This window comes from Oreochromis niloticus, linkage group LG4, assembly GCF_001858045.2.
Source record: "Oreochromis niloticus isolate F11D_XX linkage group LG4, O_niloticus_UMD_NMBU, whole genome shotgun sequence".
NCBI classification, from domain to species: Eukaryota; Metazoa; Chordata; class Actinopteri; order Cichliformes; family Cichlidae; genus Oreochromis; species Oreochromis niloticus.
Window position 1 is genome coordinate 23,234,882 of NC_031969.2, and position 15,868 is coordinate 23,250,749.

Sequence of the window (15,868 nt, forward strand, 5' to 3'; positions counted from 1 at the left end):
ATAGGCTGTATTATCACTCATCTTCCCTCATCATTTTCCGCACCTTCTCCCTCCCTCCTTTTCTGTCCATCTCCTCCCTCTGCGCCTTTTTACGCACAAAACAAGTCAGAGCGCACACACGGCTGCCGGAGAAAACAGGAGAGACAATAGGCAGTACTTCGGGTCATCATGGTATTTGGATTTTTACCCTAGGCAACATGCTCGGCGCTTTGTGAGGTACAGGTGGATAATCTGCGATCGCGTCTGTTCATTTACTAGTCTAAAGTTTCCCCAGGTTTTAATGTTGCCAACCGAGATTTCAGGAGGAGTGTGTTTCACCTCAAGGTAGGTCTCCGCAACTCAAGAACAGGTTGTCACTGAAGGCAGCCTCGTGATTTCCAAATAACCGTGTTGCTTGAATTGATGTGCGTTTCTTGTTCCAGCAGCAGCGCGTGCTTAGATCCAACATTATTAGGGGTCTTTTGACAAATACACGGGATAAAGGATTAAATCCTAGTGACCTTGCTGTCTGTTATGTTTTATGATCTTCGATCTTTAATATATTGGCACAAGCATGTGAAATAGTCCTAAAAATATGATTCTAAAGGGAACCAGATGCTTTACAGACTGCATGCCGCTTTTAGAGTATTATAATAATAATAATTATTATTATTATTATTGTGTTCGTTTACAGTAGTTTTTAACGTGATTTGAATTCAGCAATCACATCTACAACTCAACTTTGTCTTATACTTTTGATAGCACGAGGGAAGGTCTGACTTTTCATAGTTTCCAGCTATTTATTACAAATTGCTTGTTAACAAATGTCTGAAAATAGAAAGGCTGTTTGTTGCATTTAAACAGAGATAGGCTTCTTAGCATTAATTTGAATGCAGTTAACATTCAGCTTTAAAGAAAACATTGTTCATCCTCATAAATATGACAGTTTTGCTTTCTTTAATTGTAGCTCCAGGTGACTTGCGGGAAATCCAGAAATCGTTATTACTTCGATATTGATGATCACAGCACCGGCTTTTAGCGTCGACGTGTAATTATTGGTGCTTTACACAAATGTATCATGAATGTATTCAACCCGCAATTAGGAAAAGTGCCAAATCAGATTAGTTGTATTTACATAAGTCATTTGGTGTTATCTAATTACTTCATTTTCTAAGGCAACAATCCATTTTATATTCCCTGTATTTTACAGGTTCACCCCACAGGCCCCTCAAATGTAGAAATCAATAGGTTTCATTACAATTATCGCAATAATAAGAACATACACAAATCTAGTGTGTTATTCATTTAAAATATAGACTATTATTATGTTATTATACTTTACACAAAACACTAGAATCTGGTGACACCAGTGCTGAGAAACTCCAGCCTGCAGAAAAACGTCAAAGAAAGTTTTCGTCAGTGTTTATACAACTCATTTATTTTTATTTGAATTTTTCGTCATTTTTGCTTGTTTTTCCTGTCCTCTCTCGTTTTTGTTTGTTTGTTAAGTAAATTAGTAGAATACAAAATGCCGTCCGAAAAGTTTCTCTTTCCGTAATCCGCTTTGATTTAACGTGTCAATTAAAAAAAAAAAATACTGTAAAGAATAAAATGGAAACAATGCACATTTTACAATTAACCTGATCAGATATATATGTTTAAAATAATTTCAACACAAAAATTGTGAATTTAAACCAATATAAATCTAAAAGCCAAATATGTATTTTTTGCTTGTCTTACATTTCTTGCATTAGAACTGTTAATTTTTTTTTATTATTTCTTAAAAGAAACCATAAAATGCACGATACATAAAAATTGCCTTGCACCATTAGAAGTACAATATATAATGCAGAAGTTATAGCTTATTGCAAAGTTTGTAATATAATTTGATGCTGGTAAAAATTCCTTTCAATTAGAATTTTTGTTAGAAGAGAAACATTCTCAAATTCTCTTTTTTTATCATGTTTTGTTCTCCTGCAATTAATAAGCTTGTGCAATCCAGTCTATAGGTGTGTATTTTTGATTCAGTCTGATTTTAAATAATGGTGGCATAGACAGTCCTATTATAAAAAAAAAAAAATGAAATAAAAAATAAAAAACGGTTCTCTTACCAATCCCCTTATTTTTAGGTTGATTTACTATAGCTTGGTTCCACTGATATTTTAGATAGAAATGGTTCATTTTTGTCTCTAGCGATCACACTGAGGGGAGGAGAGAAGGGATGAAAACAGAGGAGAGCCAGCAGTCCTGTCTGCAGCAGCCTCCATCCTCCACGCCTTTCGGTAAGTCCGACAACCGATACACTCTCAGTGAGTATAATAATCACAAGATGAACGTTTTGGATTAACTTATCATCTATGAAAATCATGAAGACCACAAATAAGAATATCAAAGCATGTGATCCTGTCCATTTTGTCCGCGTTTTTAAGATCCCATAGAAGTTCAGGCCTAAGATTATAATAGAAAAATTTATTATTAAAAAAAAAAAAAATCAATATTGATTCCGTTTTTTTAACAACCAGCACAACATTAGACTATTATCGTAATACTGGGCTTACCATATGAGGAACAAAATACAACAAAGCCAAGGTTATCATATGTTGTAACATATGACTTATGTTACCCTAACGTAAGAATTAAATTAATAATATAATAATAGCAAGATCGACTGTCTTTAAATGTAAATATTTCAAGCTGATCGTTTACATAAAGTCGAAATAGGAATGAAATAAACAAATATCCAGATGTTAAATATCCTGATCTTTGATTGAGAAAATTGATATCCAACACCGAGGTTGACATAAACTTTTGTGCGAAGTATGCGCCTGTCATTTTCCATCCATGCGAAAGAGAACATCGGTTTTTCTATGCCAGATTGCATATACACACGATTGCATATGCACACAGTATACACACGCTTTGGTCGATTGATTAAAATGTGTTTTATTGCCTTATCGATGACCATGATGCAGGGAAATTTAGAAGCATGCTACTTTATAAGGCTGGAGTTACACTGTGGAAACCTGGCCAGTATCTTGGCTTTTGCCTTCTCTCAATCTCTCTGTTCATGCTTTGATATGTTCCCTTCAGGTCCAGAGTACAGAGGAGGAGGAGAGGTGTGTGCGGGCTGCGAGTCTCCCATCGCCGACCGCTTCCTGCTGCGCGTGAATGAGCGTTCCTGGCACGAGACCTGTGTCAAGTGCGCCGTGTGTTTAAGCGCGCTCACTGGGACTTGTTACAGCCGGGACCGCCTGCTGTACTGCAAGCACGACTATGAAAAGTAAAAACACACACACTCACAAACACGCATGCTCACACACAGACACACACATTGTCAGTTCAAGGATAACACAGCCTACGAATTTAGGTTGGGAAATTCCCTGTGACTAAAACAAGCTTTATCTCGTGCTGAAAATAATTTACATAATCTGCAAAGAAATACAGTTGCATAATAATGGAAAGAATCAAGTTAATTGTATCTTGAAATGTAATTATAAGTCTCAATTTGGTCAGTCTAAGTTTACTTATGGAGACTATTTTCGACATTTTAGTTTTGCCTACTCAATCAAACTGAACTGATCTTAGCCGGTCTCCTGTTTCCAAGCTAAAGATAAACAGGTTTTGTGACTTCAAATTGAGAGGTGATTGTTATATAAGTATAGTGACATACTCATCTAGTAACATTTGCTGATGTGATATTATTGTGCTACTGACACATACACACACACACAAGGAGCGAGTGAGAGAGAGAACAGTGAAGTTGAACTTCTGTTTAAAACAGATGAGGAACATGTCTTTCATATTTTACATCTACTGGAAGTCTTGTGTTAGACTTAACAGCATCTATCAATGTGCCAACAAAAGATGTAGTAAAATGTTAATCACCGCAAGAGCACGTGTGATTTTAATTCTGAAAAATTAATGTAGGTGTCAAGAAAGGAGATTATTTAGAGTGTACAAATGACCTGCACATAAATCAATCGTCACACTGAACAAATCTGGTTAAATAATATTAATGAAACTTTAACGACTTAGCTTAGAGATGAGGAAGACTTATGAAGTTGAGAAATGAAAGTAGCAAATACAGGCTACATGTTGTACTAATGTTTGGAAAAAAAACCTTTACTTTGTAAAAATAGATAGGCCTTTAAATTGAAAATCCACATTCAATCCAAAACATCTATCATTATAGACAATGCTAGATTTGTGTGTCAAACCTATGTGGCTTTACTTAAATTCAAGATACCCAGAGGGTCAGTGTGCTTACAATTTCACATTTTTGGAATTGTACCACAACCAATATAAGATATGAAAACTGACTGAATGTATGCATTGCACTCCTATCAGAATATATTCTGATAGGATTTTTAGTATCTTATTTTTGCTTATTGATCTAGTCTTTTCACAAAGGCAAAGACTATTTCCCTTGTTTTTAAATTTACAATCTTAACTGAACCAACAGCCTTTGCCACTGCTATTCAGTACCTTGTAGTACAGCATCTGGACACACTACAATATATTGCAATGTAAAAGTTCAGAGATTTTTTTCTTTAATGGCTCACTCCACTGTACATTTTTGTGGCCATTCTACATTTTAACTTTGGCTGCTTTGTGTGTGCTGTGGTCAGTGGGTGTGCCTGCAAAGGAAGCTCCAGGGATGGACAGCTTAAGGACGAGTCTGCAGCTTGTTATCATTGTTATGAAAAGTGTCAGACGGCATCCAGCAGCACAGACTCTCCCACTGTACCTGACATCTGGAGGAGAGCGAGGGAGAGAGAAAGAGAGAGAGAGGGGAACTGTGATGAAAGTCCATTGTGTGACGTTTATCTGGAAAAATGAGTGGGAAACTTGGAGGCAGTAGAAGCATAACTGAAGAACTGGGCTCATTTTCAGTGATGGAATGAAAAAGTATATTTGCTCTCACTGTGTAATGACTGTAATTGCAGATCCAAATTAATAGTCAGAGGCTCATTCACTATGTTGTTGATTTAGTCCCCTATACATTGCATATGCCTTGTTGCCTTGTTGTGTGAGTCGGTGCCAGACTTGGCACACAGTTATGCCTGTGACCTTCAGTGGATAGGCAACAATGTCTCCTTGTTTTCCCTGCAGTCTGTCCATCAGCGGCTTACTCTACACCCCCACCACCTCCATCTAGAGCAGGTGTGTGATAACCATGTCCAAGAATTTGGAATGTGCATAAGAATTTTAGGGGAATTTGTACAATTATTGGATACCAGGATATGGATTTGAGTATCCATATCCTGGTATGGATACTCAAATCCTGCTTCAGACAGGAAAATGCACCTCATTTCAGTGTTGTCATTGCATGCTGATGAGTTTACTTTGTCAGGAATTGTAAGGAATTAAATTAATTGAATTCACTGAAAAATATGTGAATGTAATGCATTAATGGAAAAACGGCATTTTGCAAGCAGGCTTGGGTTTTTAATATTGGGATGTCTTCCTTGTGCACTATCTTCAGCTAGTCCAAATATATGTTTTTTAGTCACAAACAGACTTTTAAGGGCTACAGTGCATGGTGCGTGTGCTTTTTTTTTTATCATAGTTTTCTTTTAATATGTGAAATAGAAACAAATACGAAATGTATTTGTGGGTAGGCATATGTTTTTAATTAATCTATCTGGTCTTCATGAAAAAGAAAACACATGCAGATTCAAATGAGAAAGGAAATCAAATTTTCAAATGTTACCCATCCTCCACCCTGATTCATGTGGACTTAACTGCCTCCAAGGCAAAGGTTTGTTCAACATTTGCATGTTTAATGCTTTTGAAGGATACATTGCTTCGGTATTACTGTACACTGATTATCAAAAAGTCAATATAAGGTTTCAAAATATCAGATGATTTTTTTTTAACATTTTATTTATTTATTTATTTATGTGTTTGGGGTTGCGGGGCAGGTGAACCATAACCATAGTCTGCTCGGTTCTGAGAATGCAAGTCACTCTCATTCACATTAAGTACGTGAACATAAATAAGCACATCATTACTATTTATTTAATAAAACAAAAATAAAATAAAATGAAACTGGAGGTATGCCTTTTTAGTAGTGCCAGTTTTAAGTTTCCCTGGTCCCAATCTGTTATGGAAATGAGGGGATTTAGACACAATAAACTCAAGTGCATCTTGTGGATTTTTCTTGTGGATTTATTTTTGTTTTGAAACCTTGAGAAATTCTCTGGAACTCTATCCTGTTATGGACCAGATGTTCAACATGAGGCACTAGAATAAGACTTCCCTGCACACAAATTCCCTTAAGGTTGTTTTTACACACAGGCGCAATACATTCCATTTACTGTCACAATGGACAGTTATACAGATCTGGCTAAAAAAAAGTTAGGAAGTGAGGAAGTGATAATTTTATAAAACTTTAAATGGAATTTTTCAATGTTTCTTTTCTGACAAAATTATTAATAGTAAAGCACTCCAGTTGTACTGTATGTTAATATAATTACAATTAAACTAAAAACAGACTTCTTTAAAGCTGTTTAGGCATAATCCTATAACTGGTTATTATGATTCCTTGTCAAAGTGACGAGTATAAAACAAGTGTTCTCTCCTCAATAGTACTGAACCCAAACAGCGCTGAGGGTAGTCTGGCTGTGAGAAGCCTTCAAACTCTCTTGAAAGCCACATAAAGGCAGCTCCAGCTCTGTGAAAAACAGGTCACAAGGGTGGATATTCACTAAACCTTGAGTTTAATGCCTCACGCTGTGGGGTGGAGGGCACAGAGACTACATCTAAGTTTACAAACCCTCTCACCACAGACAGAGAGAGGGAGGCCTAGCGGCCACAGTTATGGAGTCATCCTCTGCTGACCGAGGAGTTAGACGTGAGTCTAACACTAACGACCTGAAAGAGTATCCTCTCAGGTTACAGTGCATTTATGCGAATGAACGTCTAAGTCTGAGGTTAGAAATTGCACCTTTTACCCATTCTCCCTTCTATACCTCCACCCCACCAACCGTTTCTCTCCCTATCTCTCTATCGGTTACCTCGTTCATCACTGTCTGCTTTGTAATAATATTTCTCTATTCCAAACCTCATTTCCTTCTTGTTGAGATTGATAGCAGCGATGACACCAAACAGTTTATCTCCCCGTTTATCCCTTGTTTTCTCTTAATCGCCCCCCCCTCCAGTGCTCCTTTGTCTCTCAGGAGGGGAATAGGAGGAGGTGGCAGGGTGGCTGATTGGGTACAGTGCTAATTGCCCAGCTCTGGCTGTCCTGGGTTGACAGGTCTGATACTGGGCTGCGGGGAAATACTATTACAGGTAATTATGCAATGATATGTCAGTGGAAATACAAACCCTTATTCCTATAAGCCTAAAATGAGTCACTATTGACGTAAAAAAAAAAAAAAAAAAAAAACTTTGACCATTTTAAAACATGTCAACCACAACAGAGTTTGATATTTTGGGCTTATTTGGTTATAACTATGAAATCCCTTTGACAAAGGAGAAGTCTTCAATAATTTGTCTTTGTAGAAACCAAACCATGACAGCGTGAAGGTGGAGGCAGAAATCTGAGCAATTTTAGGTTAAATAACTGGAAATTTCAGCTCAGGAAAAGTAAGGTTTATAGCTCATTGTTGGTGAAGGCAAATGTAGCTTTTCTGCTCTGGCTGTACATCATATACACATGCAATCCTCAAAAGTTGAAGTACTTCTCTCTCACCTAAGAGTCTTATATTAGCTACACCTGCAGCTCAACAGATGATGGTTGGAGTCTTGCCAGATGAGAATAAAGTGCGGATAGATGGGTTTTTGAGCTTTGATGGTGTGCTGTTGAAAAACAGTCTGATTTGATAGCATAAATGAAAGAGCATCAGGGAGAACTGTCACTGATGGAGAAAGGGTTCAAAATGGGTTAAAGAAGGAAAGGACAGGGTGTGGGAGAGTTTTAAGGACAGAACGGCTTCAGGCCGGGGCAAATTTTTGTCTGCATGTGTGTATGTGATGATGGTGATGGTGGTGGTGGTGGGGGGGTGATATTGCCACTGTTTTTGCATAATGTGAGATGAGACCCCATCATCTTTCCTCCCCCACAACAATTTTATAACAGACAGCTAATAAATGTTTCATGGCAGAACAAGCTGCTCGCCTCAGCTTTATTAAATCTGAGATAATAAAAGCAGAGAGGGAGAGGAAAAAAGAGAGTGCGAATAGGGGGTCGCACCAGAGAGGGAGAGATAGGGAGATCGGCGTAGACTTCTCGCAAATCGACCGGCTGTATCTCCTGTTTCTGGGGCAACGGGTCCCGCTGTCCCCCGCCACCCCCTCCCCGCTGCTTCCCGCTCCGCCAGAGACAGACAGGAAATGAGAAACGGGCAGACAGGATATTGCGTTCTGGTGGCCTGGGGATTAACTGTTTTATCTAAACTAACACACACCCACTCACTCACACACACAAACTCACATCTATATCCTGACACATAGCATTCATTCTTGGTAGCATCAGGTGTAACTCACAGCCACACACCCAGAGACACATATCATGCATGCAGAGACCATGCACATCATGCAGGTATTTGGTTGTTACTTTACACAGGAAAAGTCTTGAATATTATATACATCAGTGCTGCTCTCATGTAGTGCTGGTCATTACCGAGATTTACTGCAAGAGTCACAACATGTAACTTTATAACTGTGGGACTGCCTCAGTATGCAGAAATACCTCTATGTACTCTACTCTATGCACTGTTGGCCCTTGTGTCCACTGGATAGCAAGCATTATATACATGTTGCACATTTTTAGAGCACGATTTGACCTTGTTACTTCACTGATGCATGGATGGACATGGTGCACAGATGCAGCATCTGTCACTGTTTTATTGATGTTTGTACCCAGGCACCTTATCTATGTTTACACTAACTGTGCATATTTGTGTTTATGTGTGCATGCGGCTGTATATATAGCCTTGTGTTTGTATGCATGACTTTACTATATATATATATATAGATATATATATATCTTTAAACCTGTGTATTTCTCTATGAGAGTGTGAGTGAGTGGTGGCAGGGTAGCAAGTATCGTGGGGAATGCTGGGAGATTTTAATAACACAGAAGCAGTGCAGGGAGATTTAATAAAAGGAGATGATGTGATTACTGAACCCTGGCTCTGAGCCATTTTGCTTCACAGAGCAATATCCGCCAAAAGTGCACACACACAATTCCACACACACAGACACACACACAAACGCACAAGCTCCACACACATCTAAGAAATTGATACTAAACAGAATACAACTTAAAACTAAGATTGATGCATATCATTTGTACTTTTTGCATCTGTAACGTGAATCTTCTATTATACCTTCATTGTCGCACACTACGGTCATATATGTGGGAATCACAAGCTAGGACATCTAAACCTCTGCTTATCACACCTTGTGAGAAAGAGATCCATCTTAAACTATAGGTCAAAAATCAAAATGAGTGACAATGGTGGTGGATCCTTGGTGGTGAAAGTTAAATTTATCCAAGTTAGGTTCTTTTGGTCTTGGTGTAAGACCAAAGCCTAGTGCAATAAGAGAAACTCCTTAAAAAGAGAGTTAGTATAATCAAACCTGTACCTGTATAAATATTCATCAGTTATGAAAGCAAGTGCAACAACTGCAGTTGCTCTGAGACACATACATATTTATGGAATGATTGTATTGCAGACCAGACAATGTCATGCTTGTCACAGCTCTCAGGCAAAACAATGCCACATGACACAGCTTAGGGAGGTGATGAAGATTGTGTTATGATGTTTGTATGCCTAGGCTCTGCAATAAACAAAAGGGAAAGACCTGATTATACCAATACTTACAATACAGCACCTTTTTCTGCCTCTCTACACTTGATCTCGTAATCAGTGAGCTTGTAATTAGTCATGCCCCGTAACCCCTCCAAAATCCATGGCATTGAGCATAAAGTTGCCTAGAGCCAGTCTTCATAATGTTTTGTACATCACAAGCTCTAAAGGTTGATCATTACCTTCAGCCTGCTGTGAGCACTTGCAACTCCATTCTACACATTCGCGCATATATCATATTATTACTTCATTAAAGTAAAGCTGTCTAAATCCAAAGCAAAGATGGGTTTTTTTTAACTATCTATTCGCTTAGCTTTCAGCACAGCTGTTCCTTAATATACATCAGCTGTCTGACTTCTAGTTTTCACTTTTTTGAATTGTACACATTAAAAAGTTCAAAATATTAAAAACGAAAATAACTATGTAACACCCGGCACATACCAGAAAATAATACATTTTAACACCGATACCACAGAGACTTGCTATTTTTAATAATTTAAAACAAAGAACTAAATATGAATTTGATAAATTTACTCAAGCACTGGAACCTGGGCTGCATGTGTGGCCATGTTTGACTAGAATGTATAAATCCTGTAAAGTTAAATTCACCTTAATCGTATGATTGCTCTTTATCCGTCATGCCCGTAGTGAGTTTTTGGAAGCTGCACCCTGGTCAGGCCCATGTGTGAATGATACTTCTATTAGAGGGATTATGCTGATCTACTTACAGACCCCCCTCTGTGGCAGTTGCCCCAAGTTTCCTTTATTTGCCATGTTGAGTAAATTCCTACCGTGCTGTGTACACCCCTGATTAGGGAGTGTGGGACTTAACCACCAACCTCATCAATCTTGTGTCAAGCAACCCTGACGATTCTGTTTTGTTGTTTTTTGTTCCCAATGAAAGGAAGTATTTGAAATGCTGAGAGTGAGGCTGTGCAGAGCGGTGTGATGATTGCACCCTTTTGTAGCATGCATGTTCTGTACCACATGTTATGATTGACATGTGCGTTATTGCAGGAATTTTACAGTGGAAGCATCTTTTTAAAATGCAATGTAATGTTACTGTGACTAAGTAATTTAAGCAACATTTAGTCAAACACAAGGTCCTATCATAATAGTCTTTGTATGGTTGCTTATAGGAGTATTGTGTTTGCTTTATGATGTTAAGTTAGCGACACTGTCATTTGGGGAATTTGGGGAGCGTTTGGCAGATGGATTGAGAAAGATTAGCTGTAGCAGCTGCGTTTGGGACAGAATCACAGATTAGGAGCTCTAATGTGCAGACCTGGCTCCTTCTTTACTCTCCAGATTTGGGCAGCAACACCTTCCTATCACTCAGTCAGGGAGCGTCAACACTTCAGTCTTCATCCCTTCTTCCCCCCATTCCCTCCCTTCCCATCCTCCCTCCTTTCTTAACAGGGTTTGTGTTCCATTGTGCTGCTATTTCTGTATACATCAACCTTTATCTGCTTCACACCCATGTTCAGGCTTCCTGGTAACTTTTCCCGCTGAAGAATTGTAATGACGATCAAGAATATTTCCTAATCATAGATGTGTTGCACCACTGCTTTGATGATATGGTGAATGTGAGTAACTATCCAAAACCAGACTATATATACTGATACTCGGTGGGTGAGTGTGTGCAAATGTGGTGTGTGTGTGTGTGTGTGTGTGTGTGTGTGTGTGTGTGTGTGTGTGTGTGTGTTTTAGTGTGCATAAGTGAGAGGAGAGAGATTAACCCCATGCTATCCCCAATCCCTGGTTATGAGTTTACAGCGTCTGTCTGGCCATCTCACTGTTTAAACAACAATCTAATTAATCCTGTCTTTATTAGTTTCAGTGAACTGGGGAGGCAGGCTGGGAGGGCATGAGGGAGAACTGGGAATGCTGGCAGAAAGTACTGAATACTGAGGAGGGAAGGGGAGGAAACCAAGTGCAAGAGCAGGGATTTGAGAGGAATTTAATGGCATAGATTTGGGCCCTGTGAATAGAAATAGGGATGTGCAAGAGATTGTCATGTGGGAGAGCAAGTTAGGGGTTGTAACATAACACAGGAGGAGAGATGGGGGGACAAAAGAAGGAAAGTGGTCATAGGGAAAAGTAATAGACCTGAGAAAGACTTTTTAAGCTTTATTCACTGAGTTAAATACATAAATTGTGGGCAATATATGGACAGAGTGGAGTTCACTTCACCAAAGAAATCTTAACATTTAAGGATTTAAACGGGGAAAAACTCTCCACAGACATCTTTTTTATAAGAAGCTAACTACTGCCCCCTACTGTGAGAATTTTAAAAATAAAAAACAATGTAATAATACAGACTACTGTAACCCATCTAACAGATGTTCACCTTGTTGCACTGTGAATTGGGTAATGCTTATAGGACCTTTAATTAAGAGACTATGCTAATCTCCAGAATCATTGGAGCTAAGGGTAAATGTGTCAGAGCTTCTTGTTTGTGCTGCCATCTTTAATTAATTTACTTCTCATTCTAAGCTGCTAGACTGTTATCATGCCATGTTTCATAGTTTATGGATGTATCCATGAAAATATAAGCCCACGTGTGTATGTTTCTGTGCCCCTCCAGGCTTTTTGTAAGAAAGTGCAGTGCCTGCTTGCAAGTCATTGGACGCTCTGAGCTGATAATGCGTGTGCTAGGCCAGGTATACCACCTGGGCTGCTTCAGCTGCTGTGAGTGTGAACGTCGGCTGCAGAGAGGTGATGAGTTTGTGCTGAAAGAAGGCCAGCTGCTCTGCCGCATGGACTATGAAAAGGAGAGGGAAATGCTGGCTGCCATCAGCCCTACACCAACTGAATCAGGTAAAGCAGGTTTCTTTGGAGGGTACATAATAAAGGTCAAAATTACTTTTCTTGGGGAAATAATCTTTCTTTTTACACTCATGCCTTTAGTAAAAATCAATCATTTTCATCCCCTTTAAATCAGTAAACAGCATCTAAAGGAAAAACCTTAATATTTAAGACAAAAGGGGTTTCAAGAAAAAAACAAAAGGAAAAAAAAAAATTTCAAGCTTCTTCCAAAGTCTGGAATGATAAAGACTGTAGACAATCCCTAAATCTCAGCCTGAAGGTGTTGTTGACCACTGGGGTGAAAATGTGGCAATAATAATTAATCATTTTAAATGAAGGTGTGATTATTGAATTTCAAATTGTGAGGACAGTTTTCAGCAGAATGTTCAAAGTAATTTAAGCAGTACCAGCTTCTTCCATGAGACTGAACAAACTGTTACTGTAAACTACATGGAAAATATTTTTTGAAATGTTACTGCTTGCAGAGCATTGCTTTGATTGTGCTGTTGTTTACTTACCTTGCTCAGTAAAAAGTGAGGATGAGGATGGTGGAGGAGGCTCCGGAGGAGGGAAAGGTGGTGATGAAGGCAAGGAGCACAAGCGTTCAAAACGTCCACGCACTATCTTGACCACACAGCAGCGGCGTGCTTTCAAGGCCTCCTTTGAAGTGTCAGCCAAACCATGTCGTAAGGTGGGTTGATGGGTTTGTCTTGTCAGTATGCCACAAGATACTCCTGGTCATGCTTTCCAAACTTCATTTTTCAAGGGTATGGCTGCTGTGTTTGGCACTGTGAAGTTAAGATTTTTAAAACAATTAAAAACTCTATCCTCTAGGTGAGAGAGACACTGGCTGCAGAGACTGGGCTGACAGTGCGTGTTGTTCAGGTGTGGTTTCAAAACCAGAGAGCCAAGGTAAGACTTTATAGATTTCCTAAAGGCATGCTCGCAAAAGCGCAAAGAGAAAATTTGTACACCGTGTGCTTTTGTGCATCAGATGAAAAAGTTAGCTCGCCGACAGCAACAGCAGCAGCAGCAGCAGCAGGAACAAGAGCAGCTGGGAGGCACCAGGAGGGGGCCAAGCAGAGGGGGCCGCCAAAGCAATGACGACAGCGAGGGTAAGAGCTTTGAGTACCAGTACAAGATCAGGAAGGAAAGAAAAAAAGATGGAAAGAAAGACTGATATGGTTAAAGTTTGGGGCGTTTTTAATCTTTATATAGATGGATCTAGTACCCATGGCATGGATGGGATGCTGGGATATCCATCTCTGCCACGTCAGCAGCTCCTTGCTCTGGACCCCAACATTTATGGTGGAGAGCCATTTCGACATGGGCTTACGCCACCTCAACTGAATAGCGAGCAGCTCCACTCCTATGGTATGACAGAAAGACAAAGCTAAAAGTTTAAAAAAAAATTAAAAAATTTGCTTTTACATTTTTTTATTTTATTTTTTTTGCTCTCACTAAAAACTCTTTGACTTCAGCTGTCCACACTCTCCTTCTTTTTGACTGCAGACTCAGAAACAGTGTTCCATGACCTGGACAGCGATGGAAGCCTTGGTCACCTTGGCGACTGCCTCTTAGCAACAGGGGAGGGCGGTCTCCTGGCAGGGCGAGTGGGAAATCCCATCGACCGTCTGTACTCCATGCAGAACTCTTATTTCACCTCCTGACCCTTATAAACTGTCACTCTTTCCCCTCCTGTTTCACCTTTCACCTCAGAGATGCAGCTAATGGAGTCTGTCCATCAACATGCCTGTGGGACCATTCTCCATGAAACACCCTACAGCCAAACACACTTACGAGCTTTTATCACAGGCTAACATCAATTAGACATAGTTAGTCATAATATCAATTTGCAGCAGATTAACATAGTGATCGCACATCTTTCCCAGATAAGAATCACATGCTGGAAATACAGACACTGTAAATGTCCAAGATAAAGGACCTCAGTTTACTCTGTTGTATTTATGTAATGTTTAATAAAAAATGCTTCATGGCACTTTCCAACAAAAAAATTAAGACAGTTATACCTATCAATATGTATATCACGAATTACAGACGATAATTGGTTGCTGAAAGTGAATTCATCAATCAAATCACATATAATTAGCAGTCTTGGCAGGTCTGATGGGCAGCTGGGGGTTTAAAATAAATTAGTATATTGCATTACTTTTTGTTTTGTTTTGCCAGGACTAGAGTAGTTATTGTGTGAATGACTGCAGCGTATACAGCACTGTATATGGATTGGAGTACACTTTTGCTCTCAGGTTAGTGTGTATGTTTGTGGAACCTGAGCCACAACTCAGGATATTGTGCTGGATAGGATGACAATTTAACTTGCCCAATGACTTGAAGGACAGAGATTGCAAAGAAATTCTGTGAAAAATTATTTCAAACTATATCCTTAGTTTTTCATACTGCATGACTGGTAAAATATGGACCAAAAAAAAAAAATTTTTTAGCATTTAGCTATAAACTCTACAGGGTCATTTGAGGAGCCTTATGCGGAAACAGGGTTGTTTTAGTGGTTATCATTTTAGTTTTCCTTTCCCTTTTATAATGTGATCACTCAAAAACAGTGCAGTAAATTTCAACTCTTTGGTATATAATTCCCCAAATGAAGGATACTGGGTACATGAAGGTACTCCAAATGTAAATGTGTGTATGACTGTGTTATAATTAACTGTTGTAGTCACAATCTGTAATAATTTCCTTCTCAGAAAGTCACATTAGGTAGGTATTTCGTATCTTCTTATGTGATAATCAGCAAATATTTAAACTGTAGCATGATATTTATGTGCCACAAGTAGGTATGAAGAAATAGCCTCCAAATTCAAGTGTTGCAGAAGGCATCAGGATCAGAATCATGAAGTGGTGCAGAATAAAATAGGAATAGGGTGAAACTCTTTTCATTTAGAAGCCAGTAATTGGCTACAGCCTGTGACATTCCTTCCTGACATTATGTTTGACTCTGATAACTGACTCATGGTGTTTTTAAAGTGATGATATTGTGAATGTAACTTATTTGTGCAGTAGATGAGTTCTTATCTTACTTTTTTGATCAGTGACTGCCAGGTGATGTGCTTTGAATGTAATGTTGCCGTATCTTCAATACAATCTGCGGTATCGTCTTTGAACAACACTTGGCTTCTTTGTCCTAAATACAATAAATGATGACGCATTTATCACTTGCTCAAATGGTATGAAACAAAGTTGCACTTTAAAGGCAAGGAATCAGTTTCCCCTCAGTCTTTCCACTC

The 15,868-nt window shown here is 38.9% G+C and overlaps 1 protein-coding gene across 1 annotated transcript; it reads left to right on the plus strand.

The window, feature by feature from the left end:
* Nucleotides 1–70: 70 nt before the first annotated feature.
* On the plus strand, nucleotides 71–15,750 carry lmx1al (LIM homeobox transcription factor 1, alpha-like). Its single transcript, XM_005468708.4, has 9 exons — nucleotides 71–324; nucleotides 2,173–2,261; nucleotides 3,070–3,259; nucleotides 12,388–12,620; nucleotides 13,136–13,299; nucleotides 13,443–13,520; nucleotides 13,603–13,723; nucleotides 13,827–13,982; nucleotides 14,121–15,750. Exons 1-9 carry the CDS (start codon nucleotides 281–283, stop codon nucleotides 14,276–14,278), a joined length of 1,233 nt encoding a protein of 410 aa, XP_005468765.1. The 5' UTR covers nucleotides 71–280; the 3' UTR covers nucleotides 14,279–15,750.
* The last annotated feature ends 118 nt before the right edge of the window (nucleotides 15,751–15,868 follow it).